General features: G+C 40.9%; 1 protein-coding gene across 5 annotated transcripts in view; it reads right to left on the bottom strand.

The window, feature by feature from the left end:
* LOC139765852 (uncharacterized) overlaps positions 1 to 23485 on the bottom strand; it is a 323832-nt gene that overhangs the window by 101640 nt on the left and 198707 nt on the right. For all 5 annotated transcript variants that reach the window (XM_071693730.1, XM_071693707.1, XM_071693717.1 and 2 more), the window contains one exon: positions 9504 to 9680. In XM_071693730.1, coding sequence (XP_071549831.1) covers positions 9504 to 9680 — 177 coding nt within the window. The remainder of the gene's footprint in view (positions 1 to 9503; positions 9681 to 23485) is intronic.

Genomic DNA, 23485 nt, shown 5'->3' with positions numbered 1-23485 from the left:
TGCTTTTATTCACATCTACTCTCAAGTTCATCCTTTCACATACTCTCCCAAACTCAATCATCAACTTTTCCAATTTCTGACTTGAATCTTCCACTAGTGCTATGTCATTAGAAAACATGACTCAATGTCCAGGCCCCCATCCCCTACAGAGTGCATATTCACCCCTCCCTCCAAGACTTGCGTTGCCTCCCTCACCAACCCAACCATAAACATATCAAAAAGCCATGGTGCCTTCACACACCCCTGCCACAATCCAACCTTCACCTGGAACCATTTATCCTCCTCTCTACCTACCTGCACATATGCCTTATACTCTTGATAGGAACTTCTCACTGATTCTAGTAGCTTTCCTCTAACGCCATGAATTCGTAATACCTTCCACAAAGCATCTCTTCCTACTTCATCATATGCTTTCTCCAGATCCATGCCACATGTAAATCCTTGTATTTTGTGTATTTCTCAAACACATTCCTTAAAGCATACACCTAATCCACACCTGATCTAATTACTGAAACCACATTATTCCTTGTCCATCTGATGCTCTGTACATGCCTTTATCCTCAAATCACCACTTTCCTATACAAGTTACCAGGTGCACTCAACAAACTTATACCTCTGTAGTATGAACACTTGCCCTCGTCTCTCTCACCTTTATATAGTGGCGCAATACATAAATTCCACCAATCCATAGGCACCTCATCATGATCCATACTTACAATAAAAGTCCTACCTAACCAATCAACAACACAGCCACCCATTTTCTTAAAGAGATTCAGATGCAATACCATCCATTCCATGTTTTATCATACCCAAGGCTTTCACCACCCCTTCTCTCTTCTCCAAACCACTTTCCATGATTCTCACTTCGCATACTTCCTTAACAAAAAAAAAAGCACCCTACATCTTGAGCCAGTCCTTTCTATACACTCTATACACTGAGATTATAGGGCTCCAACCACTAAGGGAGCCCCCTAGTTCCGACTGTTATATAGCAGCCTTCAGAAAGCAGGAAAATGTTGTCCAAGACATCACAATTTTTCAAATTTTTCCAATTGTATGCCCCAAGCCATGCTTAGGCTTCTAAAAGACAAAGGCTGGCCCTACCTATATCAGCCACATTCAACCATACTTCAAAATACTCACTTCATCTCCATATCACCTCATCACTCAGTTTCCATTTTCCTATTAACCCCCTTTACCAATGTTCCCATTCGTTCTCTTGTTTTTCTCACACTATTAACCTACTTTGAAAACATCTTATTCTCCATGAAGTTTACTAATACTTGCTCAACCTTAATTTTGTTTGTCCTCGTTTTCAACTCCTGAACCTTCTTTCTTGACCTCCTGCAGCTCTCTGTCGTACATCTCAGTCATTTGCACTTCTTTGTAAGTACCCCTGTACACCTATTTTGCCTCATGAGCAACTTTACTTTGTCATCCCACCACTCACTAGCCTCTACCACCTGCCCACCTAACAACTTAAGTATTCCGCACACTTCTCAAGCACATGCTAGTAATGCTCCCCTAAATATCTCCCATTCCTTATCTACTCCCCTTTTTTTTTACCCTCAGCTTTTCACATTCTACACCTAATCTCTCCATATATTTCTTCACATCCATCTCTTTTCCAAGCTCAAATACTTTCACCAGCCTCTTCTCAATCATACTGATTCCTCTTTTCCAAAAGCATCTTTACTTTTGCTGGCACCATCCATTCAAACATCCCACTAGCTGCCCCTCTCAACAGTCACATTAGGAGTCTCTCTCTTAAATGCCTTTGTATTAGCATGTAACCCAATAAAGCCTTTTTACTATCTTTCTTACTCATCCATGTATACTTACATATGTCACTCTTTATGCCAGAAATTCCCAATCACCAATCCCCTTTCAGCACACAACTCCATAAGTTGTTTACGACTACTATTCACCTCAATGAATACCTATGTCGCCCAAATATACCCTCAATTGCCACATCACTCACTTATATTTAAATCACCTATCACTAATACCTAATCCCTTGCATCAAAAGTGCTGACACACCCAATCAATTGCTCCTAAAACACTTGCCTCTCATCATCTTTATTCCCATAGCCAGGTACAATAAACACAAGTACTCAGCCATCTCTCACGATCCACCTTCATTTTTACCCACATCAGTCTGGAGCTCACCTTATTATAACATATTTCCACAACTACTTCATCAGTAGTGTTACCTCTTACATTGCTTTTGCCCTCACTCCAACCTGACTTACACCAAACCATCCTTCCCCTTTACCCTTATGCTTTGTTTTACTCAGAGTCAGAACATCCAATTTCCTTTCCTCAACCATGCTAATTACCTCTCCTTTCTTGTTATCCCGGTTACATCCAAACACATTCAGACACCCAAGACTGAGCCTTCAAGAAGGATGAACACCCCAAGCTTGGCTCCTTCTTCTGTTCCATCTTTTCGAAATCAAAATCCAGTGAAAAGTTTTTACCAAGGATGTAAGGCATGTGTATGAGTAGAAAAATGAGAGTGATTGGTTACCAGTGAAATCTGGTCTGTGGTAGGGGTGTGTGATGTCCCCATGATTGTTTATTTTGTTTATGGATGGGGTGGTTAGGGAGGTAAATGAGATAATTTTGGAGAGAGGGGCAATTATGCAATCTGTTGGGGATGAGAGGGCCTGGGAAGTGAGTCAGCTGTTATTCACCGATGATACAGCTCTAGTAGCTGATTCAAGTGAGAAACTGCAGACGTTGGTAACTGAGTTTGGAAAAGTGTGTGAAAGGAGAAAGTTGAGAGTAAATGTGAATCAAAGCTAGGTTATTCAGTTCAGTAGGGATGAGGGACAAGTTAACTTGGATGTAAGTTTGAATGGAGAAAGACTAGAGGAAGTGAAGTGTTCTGATATTTAGGAGTGGACTTTGCAACGAATGGAACCAAGGAAGCAGAAGTGAGTCACAGGGTGGGGGAGGAGGTGAAGGTTCTGGGAGTGATGAAGGTGTGAAAGGAAAGAACGTCATCTTGGAGAGCAAAAACGGGTATGCTTGAAGGAATAGTAGTTCCAACAATGCTATATGGTTGCGAAGCATGGGCTACAGATAGGCTTGTATGGAGGAGGGTGGATGTGCTGGAAATGAAATGTTTGAGGACAATATGTGGTGTGAAGTGGTTTGATTGAGTAGGTAATGGAAGGGTAAGAGAGATGTGTGGAAATAAAAAAGTGTGGTGGAGAGAGCAGAAGAGGGTGTGTTGAAATGGTTTGGACATATGGAAAGAATGAGTGAGGAAAGGTTGACAAAGAGGACATATGTCTTAGAGAAGCAGCAGACCAAACTGGAGGTGGAAGGATGGAGTGAAAAAGATTTTGAGCGATAGGGGCCTGAACACAGAGGAGGGTGAGAGGCGTGCAAGGAATAGAGTGAATCAGAATGATGTGGTATACTGGGGTCGATGTCCTGTCAATGGACTGATCCAGGGCATGGGAAACGTCTGGGGTAAACCATGGAAAGGTCTGTGGGGACTGCATGTGGATAGGAAGCTGTGGTTATGGGAGGTGGGCAGATTAGAAAGGTTAGTGAGTGGTGGGGTGAAGAAGTAAGATTATTAGTGAAAGAAAAGAGAGAGGCATTTGGACGATTTTTGCAGGGAAAAAATGCAAATGACTGGGAGATGTATAAAAGAAAGAGGCAGGAGGTCAAGAGAAAGGTGCAAGAGGTGAAAAAGAAGGCAAATGAGAGTTGGAGTGAGAGAGTATCATTGAATTTTAGGGAGAATAAAAAGATGTTTTGGAAGGAGGTAAATAAAGTGTGTAAGACAAGGGAACAAATGGGAACATCAGTGAAGGAGGCTAATGGGGAGGTGATAACAAGTAGTGGTGATGTGAGAAGGAGAAGGAGTATCTTGAAGGTTTGTTGAATGTGTTTAATGATAAAGAGTGGCAGATATAGGGTGTTTTGGTCGAGGTGGTGTGCAAAGTGAGAGGGTTAGGAAGAATGATTTGGTAAACAGAGAAGAGGTAGTAAAAGCTTTGCGGAAGATGAAAGCCGGCAAGGGAGCGGGTCTGGATGGTATTGCAGTGGAATCTATTAAAAAAGGGGGTGACTGTACTGTTGACTGGTTGGTAAGGATACTTAATGTATGACTCATGGTGAGGTGCCTGAGGATTGGCGAAATGCTTGCATAGTGCCATTGTACAAAGGCAGAGGGGATAAAAGTGAGTACTCAAATTACAGAGGTATAAGTTTGTTGAGTATTCCTGGGAAGTTGTATGGGAGGGTAATGATGTACAGAAGGCATGTACAGAGCATCAGATTGGGGAAGAGCAGTGTGGTTTCAGAAGTGGTAGAGGATGTGTGGATCAGGTGTTTGCTTTGAAGAATGTATGTGAGAAATACTTAGAAAAGCAAATGGGTTTGTGTGTAGCATTAATGGATCTGGAGAAGGCATACGATAGAGTTGATAGAGATGCTCTGTGGAAGGTATTAAGAATATATGGTGTGGGAGGCAAGTTGTTAGAAGCAGTGAAAAGTTTTTATCAAGGATGTAAGGCATGTGTACGTGTAGGAAGAGAGGAAAGTGATTGGTTCTCAGTGAATGTTGGTTTGCAGCAGGGGTGTGTGATGTCTCCATGGTTGTTTAATTTGTTTATGGATGGGGTTGTTAGGGAGGTGAATGCAAGAGTTTTGGAAAGAGGGGCAAGTATGCAGTCTGTTGTGGATGAGAGAGCTTGGGAAGTGAGTCAGTTGTTGTTCGCTGATGATACAGCGCTGGTGGCTGATTTGGGTGAGAAACTGCAGAAGCTGATGACTGAGTTTGGTAAAGTGTGTGAAAGAAGAAAGCTGAGAGCAAATGTGAATAAGAGCAAGGTTATTAGGTACAGCAGGGTTGAGGGACAAGTTCAATTAGGAGGTAAGTTTGAATGGAGAAAAACTGGAGGAAGTGAAGTGTTTTAGATATCTGGGAGTGGGTTTAGCAGGGGATGGAACCATGGAAGCGGAAGTGAACTATAGGGTGGGGGAGGGGGTGAAAGTTCTGGGAGTGTTGAAGAATGTGTGGAAGTTGAGAACGTTATCTTGGAAAGCAAAAATGGGTATGTTTGAAGGAATAGTGGTTCCAACAATGATATATGGTTGCGAGGCGTGGGCTATGAATAGAGTTGCGCAGAGGAGGATGGATGTGCTAGAAATGAGATGTTTGAGGACAGTATGTGGTTGGTGTGAGGTAGTTTGATTGAGTAAGTAATGAAAGGGTAAGAGAGATGTGTGGTAATAAAAAGAGTGTGGTTGAGAGAGCAGAAGAATGTGTCTTGAAATGGTTTGGTCACATGGAGAGAATGAGTGAGGAAAGATTGACAAAGAGGATATATGTGTCAGAGGTGGAGGGAACGAGGAGAAATGGGAGACCAAATTGGAGGTGGAAAGATGGAGTGATAAAGATTTTGAGTGATCGGGGTCTGAATATGCAGGAGAGTGAAAGGCGTGCAAGGAACAGAGTGAATTGAAACAATGTGGTATACCGGGGTCGACGTGCTGTCAATGGATTGAACCAGGGCATGTGAAGTGTCCGAGGTAAACCATGGAAAGTTCTGTGGGGCCTGGATGTGGAAAGGGAACTGTGGTTTCAGTGCATTATACATGACAGCTAGAGACTGAGAGTGAACGAATAAGCCTTTGTTGTCTTTTCCAAGTGCTACCTCACGCACATGTGGGGGGAGGGGGTTGTTATTTCATGTGTGGCGGGGTGGCGACGGGAATGAATAATGGCAGACAGTATGAATTATGTACATGTGTATATATGTATATGTCTGTGTATATATATATATATATATATATTATATTTTTTTTTTTTTTTTTTTTTTTTTTTTTTTTGCTTTGTCGCTGTCTCCCGCGTTTGCGAGGTAGCGCAAGGAAACAGACGAAAGAAATGGCCCAACCCACCCCCATACACATGCCTTGATTCAATCCACTGACAGCACGTCAACCCCGGTATACCACATCGCTCCAATTCACTCTATTCTTTGCCCTCCTTTCACCCTCCTGCATGTTCAGGCCCTGATCACACAAAATCTTTTTCACTCCATCTTTCCACCTCCAATTTGGTCTCCCTCTTCTCCTCGTTCCCTCCACCTCCGACACATATATCCTCTTGGTCAATCTTTCCTCACTCATTCTCTCCATGTGACCAAACCATTTCAAAACACCCTCTTCTGCTCTCTCAACCACGCTCTTTTTATTTCCACACATCTCTCTTACCCTTACGTTACTTACTCAATCAAACCACCTCACACCAAACATTGTCCTCAAACATCTCATTTCCAGCACATCCATCCTCCTGCGCACAACTCTATCCATAGTCCACGCCTCGCAACCATACAACATTGTTGGAACCACTATTCCCTCAAACATACCCATTTTTGCTTTCCGAGATAATGTTCTCGACTTCCACACATTCTTCAAGGCTCCCAGAATTTTTGCCCCCTCCCCCACCCTATGATCCACTTCCGCTTCCATGGTTCCATCCGCTGCCAGATCCACTCCCAGATATCTAAAACACTTCACTTCCTCCAGTTTTTCTCCATTCAAACTCACCTCCCAATTGAATTGACCCTCAACCCTACTGTACCTAATAACCTTGCTCTTATTCACATTTACTCTTTAACTTTCTTCTTTCACACACTTTACCAAACTCAGTCACCAGCTTCTGCAGTTTCTCACATGAATCAGCCATCAGCGCTGTATCATCAGCGAACAACAACTGACTCACTTCCCAAGCTCTCTCATCCCCAACAGACTTCATACTTGCCCCTCTTTCCAAAACTCTTGCATTCACCTCCCTAACAACCCCATCCATAAACAAATTAAACAACCATGGAGACATCACACACCCCTGCCGCAAACCTACATTCACTGAGAACCAATCACTTTCCTCTCTTCCTACACGTACACATGCCTTACATCCTCGATAAAAACTTTTCACTGCTTCTAACAACTTTCCTCCCACACTCATATACTTATTTATATTTATTTTACTTTGTTGTTGTCTCCCGCGTTAGCGAGGTAGCGCAAGGAAACAGACAAAAGGATGGCCCAACCCACCCCCATACACATGTATATACATACACGTCCACACACGCAAATATACATACCCATACATCTCAATGTACACATATATACACACACAGACATATACATATATACACATGCACACAATACACACTGTCTGCCTTTATTCATTCCCATCGCCAACTCGCCACACATGGAATAACATCCCCCTCCCCCTAATGTAACGAGATGTAAAGGTATGTATATGTGCGTGTGTGGATGTGTAGTATATACATGTATATGTTGGTGGGTTGGGCCATCCTTTTGTCTGTTTCCTTGCGCTACCTCGCTAACGCGGGAGACAACAACAAAGTAAAATAAATATAAATAAGTATATGAGTGTGGGAGGAAAGTTGTTAGAAGCAGTGAAAAGTTTTTATCGAGGATGTAAGGCATGTGTACGTGTAGGAAGAGAGGAAAGTGATTGGTTCTCAGTGAATGTACGTTTGCGGCAGGGGTGTGTGATGTCTCCATGGTTGTTTAATTTGTTTATGGATGGGGTTGTTAGGGAGGTAAATGCAAGAGTTTTGGAAAGAGGGGCAAGTATGAAGTCTGTTGGGGATGAGAGAGCTTGGGAAGTGAGTCAGTTGTTGTTCGCTGATGATACAGCGCTGGTGGCTGATTCATGTGAGAAACTGCAGAAGCTGGTGACTGAGTTTGGTAAAGTGTGTGGAAGAAGAAAGTTAAGAGTAAATGTGAATAAGAGCAAGGTTATTAGGTACAGTAGGGTTGAGGGTCAAGTCAATTGGGAGGTGAGTTTGAATGGAGAAAAACTGGAGGAAGTGAAGTGTTTTAGATATCTGGGAGTGGATCTGGCAGCGGATGGAACCATGGAAGCGGATGTGGATCATAGGGTGGGGGAGGGGGCAAAAATTCTGGGGGCCTTGAAGAATGTGTGGAAGTCGAGAACATTATCTCGGAAAGCAAAAATGGGTATGTTTGAAGGAATAGTGGTTCCAACAATGTTGTATGGTTGCGAGGCGTGGGCTATGGATAGAGTTGTGCGCAGGAGGATGGATGTGCTGGAAATGAGATGTTTGAGGACAATGTGTGGTGTGAGGTGGTTTGATCGAGTGAGTAACGTGAGGGTAAGAGAGATGTGTGGAAATAAAAAGAGCGTGGTTGAGAGAGCAGAAGAGGGTGTTTTGAAGTGGTTTGGGCACATGGAGAGGATGAGTGAGGAAAGATTGACCAAGAGGATATATGTGTCGGAGGTGGAGGGAACGAGGAGAAGAGGGAGACCAAATTGGAGGTGGAAAGATGGCGTGAAAAAGATTTTGTGTGATCGGGGCCTGAACATGCAGGAGGGTGAAAGGAGGGCAAGGAATAGAGTGAATTGGAGCGATGTGGTATACCGGGGTTGACGTGCTGTCAGTGGATTGAATCAAGGCATGTGAGGCGTCTGGGGTGAACCACGGAAAGCTGTGTAGGTATGTATATTTGCATGTGTGGACGTATGTATATACATGTGTATGGGGGGGGTTGGGCCATTTCTTTCGTCTGTTTCCTTGCGCTACCTCGCAAACGCGGGAGACAGCGACAAAGTATAATAATATAAAAAAAAAAAGTATATGAGTGCATGTATATTAGTGGAGGGCCATTCTTTGTCTGTTTCCTGGTGCTACCTTGTTGATGCAACATTGATTGTGCATCTATATGCAGAGAGCGCTGGGCAAGTGAGTAGTAAGTGTTCATGATTTCTTTATGATACTTGTATCATGGACATCAAGGGTCTTGGGATATGTTGAAACCACTTGCATGTGGTTAGGCTGGATCTTCAACTTTCATGAGGTTATATTCATATTAGCATGAATGGAAGAAAAATGGAAGAAAAGGAACTTTTTACTCTAAAGGCGTCCATCATTTTCCATTTAATTATTGCAGTACAGTCATGAAGTCCCATAAAGAGTTTCTGGGGTAATAAGATTTATTACTTATATCTTATAAGTATTATATTATCTTTATCTGTATGAATTAAATACAATGGATGATGAATAGTATTAAAAGTAAAATGTGCATGGCCAAGGCTTCTTGAAGCAACTTATTTTCAAGTAATAAAATCTTCATCTTCAATATCCATCATGTAAGTTATAACACAATTTTGTCTTAAGGACAACCTGATTCTCCTATGAAGACATATATTTACAATATTTACAACTGCCCCAAACCCCTTCTTCAGGGTATCCTGCAGCTTCAAGGCTTTGCTAATATCTGTATCATGGAAATAATGGATTTTTTTGGAGTAAGATGTACTCTAACTGTACTCCTGATGATAAAGCCTCATCAAATGTAACTTTTCACCCACAGTGTAATCTCATGCATGTTCAGTCTAATGACACCTCCCGTTTATAGGGTGAAGTAAAAATCATTAAATCATATCTATAAAATGGCAAAAGTAAGAGCTTCAGTGAGACCTGTGGCATGGGGGAGGGTGAGACTCCTGGGTGAGTCAAGGGTTGTGGTGCCAGGTGGTGTTGCAGGGGCTGATGCAGCGTTGAGACTGTGCTTGTGCTTGTCTGGGGTCCTGGTGCTGGGGCAATAGCAGGAGGTGCAGGCTGCATTCCAGATGCCAAGGAAGCTTGCACGTAGAACTGTAGAGGAAAAAGAAAAAATGTTAATCCTGTACATTACACTGCCATTAGAATTTGTAGTATGAGAGAATGAATTGGTTTATGAAATGAAAGACTGAAAAAACTGTACTCATGTTCAGTAAACATAAATGCATGGAAAATTAAAGGAATTTTAAAAGAAAAACAATTAGCCATGAGGACAGCAACACAATGGGTGCCTTATGCAGAAGGCTGGTAGGCTGGGTCCTGCAGACTTTCAAGAAAAGGAAAGAAAAACTACTGATGATGTTATTCACAGCCTTAATTCTTTCAAGAACTGAGACTGCATATTTAGAAAGTGTCCAGAAATCTTTCCCAACCTATAGTAATGTGGTAAAGGAACTGGAAAATCCTGGAAGGTTTGGTTCCCAACTTATATTCAGAAATAACATCCTATGAGCACAACAGGCATGGAAGACTTTGTAAAATACCACCTCTGAAATCCAAATATGCCATAAGCACAAGAAGGGAAGACACCTTAAACTTCCAGGGCCCAAGAAACTTCAACACCTTGCCATTTACCATCAGAAACAGCATGGGATGCATGACATAGAAGTTCAAAGGAGCATAGGACAAGTACCTACAAAGTGTACCAGACTAGCCGGGCTATGTGGGCCTGAGGGCTGTAATTCCAACAGCTTGGTCAACCAATAAACCCAATCCAACAGCCTGGGCCCAGCCAGAGTCATGGGGGTTAAGACCTCTGAATACTCCAAGAGGTATCCATGAGGATAAACACATGAGAATTTAATACAGGAAGCCAGCACCTGGGAAGAAGACAGCTGTAATAATTGGTATAGGTAATTTTTTGGCACATTAATGAAACATAGATCTGGAAAATAATAAGTAAAAGAGTGCTGAGAGCTTAGTAATAAGACATAAGATATAAATCACATATAGAGTGAGAATCATCATCTGTAATTATAAAAACCAGAGATTGACTTGTCGGGCAACATAGGTGTCACCTAATATGCCCAACCTGTGCCTGCCAAAGCCAGTTACATGTCAGTGCCCGCATTACTCTTCAAAATTTCTGTCCTTACTTTGTGCTTTTTCGCTGTGTTTTTCCAGTGACAATGTCAAAAAGAGTTGTAGATACCCCTATAGATAACAGTGAGAAAAAGCACCTCTCATTATCAATATCGAAGAATGTAAAGTTACTGCTGAAACTTGTTCATGGTCTGCCCATGAGAAGACTGACTAAAGGAGTATGAAGGAGAATGACCACCATATAAAATATAATGATAAAGAAGGACAAGTTGCTGAAATTTTACACAAAGTGATGAACAGTAATTAATGAAAAGTAAATAAACATTGCATATGATGAAGAATAAAGATGTTGATAATGTGTTGAAAGAAAAGAGTTATTAGCATAAGAATGAACATGTCACTGAATGATATATTCAACATGAGACAAACTAAAATATATCATGAAGAACTGATGATTGCAGGTGAATGAAAATTTAGCAGGCTGGAAGCAGAAATATGAGAAGTGCAATGATATAAATTATCTTAAAACTACAGTGACAAAGTTTTGCTGATCATGAGTCTGAGGAAGTACAGTGAGGAGTTTGCAATGATAGCTTTAGATGAAAACCTTTCATCTAAACAAATTTATGAAGGAGAGAAAACCTCATTGTTCTGGAACTATATTCCTAGAAAAGTAACACCAGCTAATGAGATGGCACCAACAGGAGAGAAGGATACTAAAAACAGGTTGACTGTTCTTAGGTGTGCAAATGCAATGGGCACTCACAAATGCAAACCTGCAGTGACTGGGAAGATCTAACATCCAAGGTGCTTTAACCTTGCCTATCTATAATCATTCAAATAAGAAAGCGTAGATACCTACGGACTTATTTTCTGACTGGTTCCATAACAACTTTGTACCAGTGGTACATGCTTGTAGTGGGAAAGCTGAACTGACTATTTACTGTTCCTCTATGTGACATCTTTAATTCAGCCACGTGACTAAGTAATTTTAAGAACATTAAGAAGTATATATAAAGACTTATTTCTTTTTAATAGTATGCTTCAACAGAGGCAAGACGGTAACAAGGTTCCAAAAGGAGTGAACTTTAAAGGCACTATCCATGCAGCTATCACCGCTTTGGTATAGGTAAAGAAACTTGTCAATGCTTTGCACAATATTTGGACTGTAACAAATTCCCTAAATTACGAAAAAAAGTACCATCAGAATGACTGAATAAGCTACAGAAGCAAATGCCAAAGAAGTACTGAACATAATGACAATGATGCTCCTGTCATGCATTCTTCGACTGATGGGGAGATTGCAGACATGTTAAATTAAAACAAACAAGATAATAGCGGTGATGATGATGCTTTTGAAAACACACAAGATCCATAGATGCTATGGTGAAAATGTTTAACGGGTAAAGTGATTGGCCTGAACACCACATACTAATCAGTGAGCAAGAGAGTATGGCTACTTATAAAAGACAAACTGCTAAAACATAAAATGTTACTAATGTACATGATGCTAGAAGAAAACTTCAGAAAGGCCATGCAGCAAAATCCTGCTTCATCACCAGAAAATCCCATTCCTGGCCCATCATCTGCTTTATATATCCTCCCAGTGACTTCAATGTCTACACATGTTGAGGAAACCTCACCCTCTCTCAAGTTTCACAAGCCAAATGTAATCTACTGTATTTATGGGCTGAATTTATCTCACTTCATAAGCAAAGAACATCAAGGCTGTTGTGTACGTACATGACTTTGTTTGTTTTTTCTTAGTATTTCATGCAATTTAGTACAACCTGTTGTTTGTATGTACCCATATGTAAAAATATTTCTAAAATGAATAAGAATGCAGTTCATGTTTACACCCTTTAGCGGGAAGATATCTGTAATGGGATCTTTCAAGTGGTATCTTGTTGTCTAAACCTTAGATGTCATCTCCAGCCAAAAGAGAAACTCTACATCATAACCCTAGAGCGAGTCAAAGCTTGCTAGCCTGGCTGGGAGTGTTGCCACGCCAAGAAAATGTATTTCACAAAAAGTCAACCTCTGTACAGGCCAACAGGAGGGATTAGTGCAGTTACTGGTGAAACTGGTAAATGGTCTAAAAGACATTTTTGCTCTAAGGAACTCTGACACTTGGAAAATAAAATAATAAAAAAGTAAAACATCTTGAAAAGGCTTCAATCTTGAAATACTAATTCTTTTTCTTTCATGAGTGCTCACAACAGGGTTAGACTTTGCCCTACTCAACTGGGTGAGCTACCACATTATATCAATGTTCTGAAAACTGGAAAATTCCAAAATCTACAGCAATCTTGGCCTATGGATTTTAGATAATGGATTCTCAATCAGTAATAGGCAAAATAAACCAAAAAAGATTAAAGTGAATGCACAATTAATTTTTCAATGAAAGACAGCATCACACTAGCATCTCTTGCATGAAATTCTTATATCATTTTGCTCTTTTGTCATTTTTACATATGCTCTGTAACACATGAGTAGAACCAACAGACCAGTCATTTTGTTTTTGTCAACATAAAGAAGCAAGATGGTATTGACTATAAAGGAAGCTATGACTATATCAACTTTAATCCTGTTATTATACTGTGGTGAAAGGCCAAGCATGGTAAAAAGCGTATTTGGATGCACTCATGGTTGGCACGAAGAGAAACTGAAAGTATATATCAAAAATGTAACATGGGACTGCTCAGGGAACTCTTCTCTGAGCACCAGCTTTACTATGTTGTATGCCTTTCTCGTTACAGACTTTGTTGCATACACAGACTCTCTTATGTCCCATAAACATCAAGACCATATATATATTCAAATGAGGCACTTTTTGGACTGGTGTGTCCACAATGTAATGAAGGCTACAAAGGCCTTAACAAAAATTGTATCTGCCACACAGATCAATATACATGGTATGAATGTCTGTTGGGGATGAGAGAGCTTGGGAAGTGAGTCAGTTGTTGTTCGCTGATGATACAGCGCTGGTGGCTGATTCATGTGAGAAACTGCAGAAGCTGGTGACTGAGTTTGGTAAAGTGTGTGAAAGAAGAAAGTTAAGAGTAAATGTGAATAAGAGCAAGGTTATTAGGTACAGTAGGGTTGAGGGTCAAGTCAATTGGGAGGTGAGTTTGAATGGAGAAAAACTGGAGGAAGTGAAGTGTTTTAGATATCTGGGAGTGGATCTGGCAGCGGATGGAACCATGGAAGCGGAAGTGGATCATAGGGTGGGGGAGGGGGCGAAAATTCTGGGAGCCTTGAAGAATGTGTGGAAGTCGAGAACATTATCTCGGAAAGCAAAAATGGGTATGTTTGAAGGAATAGTGGTTCCAACAATGTTGTATGGTTGCGAGGCGTGGGCTATGGATAGAGTTGTGCGCAGGAGGATGGATGTGCTGGAAATGAGATGTTTGAGGACAATGTGTGGTGTGAGGTGGTTTGATCGAGTGAGTAACGTAAGGGTAAGAGAGATGTGTGGAAACAAAAAGAGCGTGGTTGAGAGAGCAGAAGAGGGTGTTTTGAAATGGTTTGGGCACATGGAGAGAATGAGTGAGGAAAGATTGACCAAGAGGATATATGTGTCAGAGGTGGAGGGAACGAGGAGAAGAGGGAGACCAAATTGGAGGTGGAAAGATGGAGTGAAAAAGATTTTGTGTGATCGGGGCCTGAACATGCAGGAGGGTGAAAGGAGGGCAAGGAATAGAGTGAATTGGAGCGATGTGGTATACCGGGGTTGACGTGCTGTCAGTGGATTGAATCAAGGCATGTGAAGCGTCTGGGGTAAACCATGGAAAGCTGTGTAGGTATATTTGCGTGTGTGGACGTATGTTTATACATGTGTATGGGGGTGGGTTGGGCCATTTCTTTCGTCTGTTTCCTTGCGCTACCTCGCAAACGCGGGAGACAGCGAAAAAAAAAAATGAATGTTTATAAGGCATGTTTTTACGATTATCAAGGTACTGATAAGAATGAAAATATGGACTTCAGTATTTTAGAAAATATGTTATGTTATGGATATACCATCAACTATTCTCTACTATTATATATTTCACTTGATTGAAAATTTGCACTCACTTGAAAAAGAAAACTTTCTGGATCAAGACAAACAATTTTGTTTTACTTGATGGGTCAAGAAACTGACACAAATTCATGAAGTATAAAATGGCGGCAAGTCAGAAAAGTGACACAGAAAGTGCTAAAATGATGCCGCTTTCATAAATCATAAAATATAAATTACGTAATTTCCAGTGCCTCCATGATCAAAAGCTCAAGTCTTCTAATTAATGCATCTTCACTCCTGTTCCTCATTCGTATATCTGATATTGATGCACGCAAACGCGGGAGACAGCGGCAAAAAAAAAAAAAAAAAAAAAAAAAAAAAAAAGGTCACCGATTAAATATCTTGAATGAACAAAGTGGAAGATGTCAGTAATAATGTCTGACGACCTTATCTTCAGTGAACAAAAGAAGGCAACAATTGTCTCTTACAAAAAGTTGATAGGATGGATGCTGTTGACTTCCATGACATGGATGGAAAACCAATAAAGATACTCAAGGTATGAATACTCTGAAGAACAAAATGCTGCTGTATGTTAGTGTCACACTTCATGGCAGGCAAACAGGGGAAACTGCAAAATTAGAAAGTGTTCTCAGATCTTTAATAGCCCCTACTGACATGGTAAAGGACCTTAATTACTGGGAACAATTGAAGTCATGAGCATGTACTATCTCGAGTGCAGATGGGAGAAGTACATCATTATCTACACTTGGAAAATCCTAGGTGTGGTCACCAACTTAAATCTCAGAAATAATTCCCTACTTGCATGACAGCCTTGGAAGACTGTAAAATATTACTGTACCTCAGAAATCAAAAGTGCATGATAAGCTCAACATAGAAAAATTCCTTAAACATCCAAGGTCAAAGACACTTTGATAAATTGTCTGCAGTCATCAGGAACACTAAAAAATGCATGTGGATAAAATGCAAAAAGCTATGAAAAAGGTAATTATAAAGGTTACCAGACCAGCCAGGCTGTGTGGGAAAGTGAATAATAGCTTCCAAAGGCTTGGGTGATCAATGACCCAATTCACCATCCTGGGCTGTGGGGATATTATGCCGCAAAAGTCTACAGCAAGGTAACTCTGATGTAATGAAGACTGATAGTAAACTTACACACAGCTCTTACCGAGGCAATGAACAAATGTAGGTTTTTCAGATACATATATGACATGTTAGGCACATGATCTCACCTGATCTTCACTTGAGGTCATGTACCTTACATCACACACACACACATACACACGTATATATATATATCCCTGGGGATGGGGAAGAAAGAATACTTCCCACGTACTCCCTGCGTGTCATAGAAGGCAACGAAAAGGGCTGGAAATCCTCCTCTCCTGTTTTGGTCTTCCAAAAGAAGGAACAGTAATGCAGGCCAAGTGAGGATTTTTTTCCTGAGACTCAGTCATCTGATCTCGATGCTACCTAGCTAATGTAGGAAATGGCGAACCTGTATGTTCACACTCAGTCTCTAGGTGTCAGGTGTAATGCACCAAAACCACAGCTCCCTATCCACATGCAGGCCCCACAGACCTTTCCATGGTTTACCCCAAACATTTCAAATGCCCTGTTTCAGTCCAATGACAGCACATCAACCCTAGTATACCACATCGTTCCGATTCACTCTCTTCCTTGCACGAATCTCACCCTCGAGATATTAACTTACCAAAGTGCTTGCGGATGAAGTAATTCATTGTGTGTGGGCAGGCTTTCCCTGGTCCTTCAGGTTAATATGAGGTGATGGAAAATCTCAAATGGACTACAGGCTGGTCTTAGATCGAAAACTAAATGAACAAGCACACTATACAATCATTTCGATGGCCAAGGTTCGAATCGTGTGTACTCCAGGGAGTGAATAGTTTCAATCTATATCACGAGAACAAAATACGCCAGATATACATATATTCTTTCTTTCATATTGGTTTGCAATTTCCTGTATTAATGAAACACTGCAAGGATAAGCCAAAGAAATGGTCTCATTCTCTTACATCCATTCTCTAGCTGCCATTTGTAATACACCAAAATCACTCGCACTGTCAAAAGAAAAAAAAAAAAATGTCCGCCCAAACTCTTTTCCAACGCGATACATGACTTAGGCGATACGTGCCTCCTGTGACATTTAAACTGTACCTCACCTCACTCATGAGATCAAGGCAATATGAACCCAAAATATGGACATTTGTTAAGTTTGGGGGATCTGTTAGTAGTGGTTACTAAAATGAGAGGCAGGGTTAAGTTCTTAATTTTTGGTTTGGGGTTGGTGGTTCGTTATATAGAGTGGTTTGGGTGGGAAAGAGGTCTGGTGCTGATGCACAGAACTGAGGGTGCCGAGCATGTTAAAGTGGGTTTAAACTAGGAGGATCTTTGTTTCATTGTGGACGTGTTTGTCAGGCAGCCAATGACTGTTCTGAATACACTGTGTTGGGAAGTATCCAGCCTTGTTATGTTTGCATTTGGGTGGAAGACCGCACAGGTGAGGCATAAAGTGAATCAAATGAATCGTTTGAATTGAGATGTTAAGGGACTCTTTCTATTATCAAAATCTAGTGCCAGCTAGTGCTTTGAAGGCATTTACTTTGCAAGATGCTTTCCTACAGATGCTACTGTTGTAGGGAGTGATACTGTGTGTGTCGTATGTCATTTCAAGAACAGTTGGCGTTTGTTCAGCGGGAGAGACTTTCCGATCAAGGTGACTGGAGGGTGTGAGTTGGATTCGTGTCTGTGTGGGGTTAAAAGGGTGACTGAAGACTTCCCTAGAGATGCAGACATTCTGTTCTCAATGAGCCTTTATTTTCCCAACACTCTCCAGTCTCTTCCCAAGCGACCTAACATTGACTCTTTCAAAACGCAATATAATGGTGGTTTTTTTTAGTATGCAGATGAGCTCACACTCATGACAACAATGTAACACCAAAGTAGCATCAAACATATGGCACTACATTACACAAGTGGATTATATATATATATATATATATATATATATATATATATATATATATATATATATATATATATATATATATATATATGTTCCTAAGAGTCCACGCGCAAAATTGTGATCCTTTCCTATATATATATATATATATATATATATATATATATATATATATATATATATATATACATACATACATACATACATACATACATACATATATATATATATATATATATATATATATATATATATATATATATATATATATATATACATAAAGAATTAAAAATAGATCTAGCAACAGAAAGTAGAAAGCTAGTGAAAACGATCCAGGCTCGGGTTATTTTCGTTGGAGCAGAACGGAAACCGTAAAACCCACAGTTGTGATGACGTTCTAAACTATACAGTATTATTCATGCCAGCTGTACACTTCACATCATTCACATATGAGCTAAGCACTTCCGCGCTCACCGTGCACTTGTACTGCTGATAATTCATAACACCAATTGATCAATGCCCACTGGCCACTATGCAGGTCAGCTCTCTAGCCATAGTAAATGGTTAACGCACTGCCCCAAGCATCCAGGTATATGCCCATGTGTATTTCAATTTTCTTGCTGGATAGATTAATTTTTCTAACGAGAACTGTCAATCAACCCTTCAAATCCATGGTTTATATATATATATATATATATATATATATATATATATATATATATATATATATATATATATATTTTTTTTTTTTTTTTTTTTTTTCATACTATCCGCCATTTCCCGCGACAGCGAGGTAGCGTTAAGAACAGAGGACTGGGCCTTTGAGGAAATATCCTCACCTGGCCCTCTTCTCTGTTCCTTCTTTTGGAAAATTAAAAAAAAAAAAAAGAAAAAAAAAAACGAGAGGGGAGGATTTCCAGCCCCCCGCTCCCTTCCCTTTTAGTCGCCTTCTACGACACGCAGGGAATACATGGGAAGTATATATATATATATATATATTCCTATGAGTCCACGGGGAAAATGAAACACGAAAAGTTCCCAAGTGCACTTTCGTGTAATCATCACATCATCAGGGGAGACACAAGAAATATAACAGTCAATTGATATTGACGAAACTAGAACGCCATTTGGTAAACGTGATTGTCCAAATGGCGTCCTAGCTTCGTCTCATCGATGTATATCAATTGACTTATATTTCTCTCTAGTGTCTCCCCAGATTATGTGATTATTACACGAAAGTGCCGCTGGGAACTTTTCGTGTTTCATTTTCCCCGTGGACTCAGAGGAATATCTTGATCATGCGCAAAATTGTGATCCTTTCCAATATATATATATATATATATATATATATATATATATATATATATATATATATATATATATATATATGTGTGTGTGTGTGTGTGTGTGTGTGTGTGTGTGTGTGTGTGTAAACCCTAAGGAAGGGAAGAAAGAATTCAACCTCCGTATTCACTGGGTCTTGTAGACGGCGACTAAAGGGGGCGGAAGCGAAGGTAACCAAGATGAGAAGAGAGGAGAGTTAGGTAGTATGTTTGAGGAAACCTGGATGTTCTGGCTCAGTGAAACAAAGCTCAATGATAAAGGGGAAGAATGGTTTAGAAACGTCTTGGGAGTAAAGTCAGAGGCTGGTGAGCTAAGGAAGGAGTAGCACTCCTACTAAAGCAGGAGTCGTGGGAGAGGAAGTGAATTCACGACCGAGGTGGGTAAAAATTAAAGTAATGGCGAGAGATGGGTGATTCTATATAGTAGTACTTATGCACCTGACCATGAGAAAGAGAGATCATGAGATGCACGCGTTAATAGGGGTAGGCGAGAGTGTGTGTTAGCAGTTTTGATGCAAGAGACCGGTATCAGCGAAGGGTGGTTTGACACTAAATCTCTTCTTCATCATTCTGCTGATCCTCCTTCGTCGCAATTCTCTACCAGTAAGAGGCAGTTGGAGCATCACTGTTCCTCACGACGGCTCTCTATAATACAAGATTAAGGGAGCGCGTGTCACCGCTCCTCAAAATCGAATAAAAAGTTATGCCGGGTCACCCCCATCGATCACGGGAATACATCTTCATCTATCAAGCCCAGGCGATACGTAAGGATACCCTAAATTCCATCATCCACAATAATCTACAATGTCCACTTTAAGTTAGTGTACGTATTTGCTGACCAAAACGTGTGGTCATTACTGTATGTTGTCTTACATATCACTATAGGCTATTCGGATTTAACGGACTCTCTCTCTCTCTCTCTCTCTCTCTCTCTCTCTCTCTCTCTCTCTCTCTCTCTCTCTCTCTCTCTCTCTCCCTCCCTCCCCCGTTAAATCGAGGGTATACTGACCTGTATTCACGACAAAACATATACATGGACAGAGAGGTACTCGCAGCGCCCGTAGAGAATATACCTTTCGAGGGGCAGAGAGGACGACAACACACTCGACGAACCAGCGCACCCAAGTCCCAGGTGACGACCATAACCTGGATTACCATCATATGGAGGATGTTGGAACGACGGATGACGGGGGGCGGCGAAGGGGTGTAGGGTAAGGGAGGGTTGGATGAAACACCTGGCGTAAGAGCGGTGGGAGACAGTCGCTCAACAGCTGCACAGTCAACCAGCAACCACACTCGCTAGAGGACATCTGACGTTAGCGGTGAACCGAACAATACCCGGCAATATATATTTGTATATATAAATATATATATATATATACATATTACGCGATCGGCGTGATCTTCAGCAAACGATGGTGACCCTAAAGAGGCAGTCTTAAATCACCACTTGTGCTGCCACCTACTGCCTAACTATCAACCAGAGCCGTAAGGTCAGTCATAACGATGTAACGAGAGAGAGAGAGAGAGAGAGAGAGAGAGAGAGAGAGAGAGTGTGTGTGTGTGTGTGTGTGTGTGTGTGTGTGTGTGTGTGTGTGTGTGTGTGCAATTATTATCTTTTGTAATGTGCAGGGAGCAGGGGGGGGGGGTCATCATTCGTGGGGGCAATATCCTTTGAACTCTCTATTATTACATTTTTTTTTTTTTTACCTACATTTTAATAATGCCTTCATTGTTAGCTTTAATTTCGTGTGGACGACCCATTCATCTACCAGTAAGTTACTGAAGAATTTATCTTCCCATGTTTTCCACCGCATCTCTTCCGTACTCTCCTGTTCCCTCCTTTATCTGGGGGCGTATCAGGGGAATGGGGGCCGAGAGGAGCAGCCCCTCCGCCCCCCAATTAACTACACAAAATACAATAAAACTTAATCATAATGATCGTTACACTATACAATAAACTTAATAACGATGATAAATAATCTTACACCTTTGAGTTTGAAAAACAAAAATGTACATCTAAGTATATCAAACTGAGTCACGTACATACCATACTATAGATATTAATGGAACTACCTTTTCAGTTTCAGCCTCCCGCCAAAATAATTACTTACATATATGATAATCAAAGCTTCTCTACCTGCAAAAACATAACGTTTCATCGAACAATACTACTCCCTCGATCACTGCTATCAGCGGGTGTTTAATGCTCTCCAAAAATCATAGATTCATTTTCAATCAAAACTGGTCGCTGGTTTCATTATAATGACTCCTGTTCAACAGCTGTATTCAATCCGAGGAAATGTGGCTGTCAACAAGTGATCGAATTCAACATCCAAAACGGCTCAAAAACAAGTTCTCAAAATTCCAACGTGTTCTCACATATACCACTCATGTTTCAGAGTTTTAATCCTGTACCCTTTTTACGTTGAAATGCGCGCCAATGACGTTCAAATACATAAAAAAAATATATATACGGATGAAAATTAACTTCATTTTCATTACTGCAGGTGCAGCTGTTGCTCCTCGTCCGTTACGTAGACGTTCTTACACCGATCTATTTTCTTCTTCGAGAGCGATGACCCCCCCCAAAAAATAGGTCTATCACACGTCTCAAATACGTTTCACCACCACTGCCATGTCCCGTGCGCTAACCTCCTTAAACCCCTAGAGCGAGCCAGATCCATAAGGTGCGATAGCCTGTCAGTGCTAGGCTATCATACCCAAGCTTGGGCCGTACCTCGTAATCACGATGCTTATTATAAACAGCTGTTCCAAGTGTGGTGTATCCCTCCCTGGATTGGTGACGCAATCCCAAAGTCCCTCTCCTACTCGTGGATCTGTCATATGTCACTCCTGGAAAACGACAAAGTCATACATAGGCCTCCCTTCACTGAGGACCCACCTCATCACTTTGCATATTTTGCTGGACTGAATGTTAATCGTGGCTCCGACCAGAACTGGAACTTACAAATGCTCCCCTGTACAGCAGGATGTCACACATTCCGTAATGAATAAAAATGGATGAGGAACGGGTTCACTAAATTCCCAGATACACTCCCTCATTAACAGCAATCGCATCCTAGTATGATTCAACTCTTTCTAAAGTGTGTGGAAGAAGAAAGTTAAGAGTAAATGTGAATAAGAGCAAGGTTATTAGGTACAGTAGGGTTGAGGGTCAAGTCAATTGGGAGGTGAGTTTGAATGGAGAAAAACTGGAGGAAGTGAAGTGTTTTAGATATCTGGGAGTGGATCTGTCAGCGGATGGAACCATGGAAGCGGAAGTGGATCATAGGGTGGGGGAGAGGGCGAAAATTCTGGGGGCCTTGAAGAATGTGTGGAAGTCGAGAACATTATCTCGGAAAGCAAAAATGGGTATGTTTGAAGGAATAGTGGTTCCAACAATGTTGTATGGTTGCGAGGCGTGGGCTATGGATAGAGTTGTGCGCAGGAGGATGGATGTGCTGGAAATGAGATGTTTGAGGACAATGTGTGGTGTGAGGTGGTTTGATCGAGTAAGTAACGTAAGGGTAAGAGAGATGTGTGGAAATAAAAAGAGCGTGGTTGAGAGAGCAGAAGAGGGTGTTTTGAAATGGTTTGGGCACATGGAGAGAATGAGTGAGGAAAGATTGACCAAGAGGATATATGTGTCGGAGGTGGAGGGAACGAGGAGAAGAGGGAGACCAAATTGGAGGTGGAGAGATGGAGTGAAAAAGATTTTGTGTGATCGGGGCCTGAACATGCAGGAGGGTGAAAGGAGGGCAAGGAATAGAGTGAATTGGAGCGATGTGGTATACAGGGGTTGACGTGCTGTCAGTGGATTGAATCAAGGCATGTGAAGCGTCTGGGGTAAACCATGGAAAGATGTGTAGGTATGTATATTTGCGTGTGTGGACGTGTGTATGTACATGTGTATGGGGGGGGGGTTGGGCCATTTCTTTCGTCTGTTTCCTTGCGCTACCTCGCAAACGCGGGAGACAGCGACAAAGTATAAAAAAAAAAAAAAAAAAAAGAATATATATATATATATATATATATATATATATATATATATATATATATATATATGAAATAACAACAATAAATAAAGGCAGACTATGAATTATGTATATGTGTATATATGTATACGTTTGTGTGTGTATATATATGTATACGTTGAAATGTATAGGTCTGTATATTTGCGTGTGTGGACGTGTATGTATATACATGTGTATGTGGGTGGGTTGGGCCATTCTTTCGTCTGTTTCCTTGCGCTACCTCGCTAACGCGGGAGACAGCGACAAAGCAAATAAATAAAAAAATATAATATATATATATATATATATATATATATATATATATATATATATATATATATATATAAAGTCTGGAATAACAGCATCTCTTCGTTCCAGCCTTCCAGGACGCTACCACACACTATTCAACGCAAGACTAAAAAAAAAAGACAAATAAT

This window comes from Panulirus ornatus, chromosome 4, assembly GCF_036320965.1.
Source record: "Panulirus ornatus isolate Po-2019 chromosome 4, ASM3632096v1, whole genome shotgun sequence".
NCBI lineage: Eukaryota > Metazoa > Arthropoda > Malacostraca > Decapoda > Palinuridae > Panulirus > Panulirus ornatus.
The sequence above is the reverse complement of the archived record's forward strand: the minus strand, read 5'-3'. Positions and strand labels throughout refer to the sequence as shown.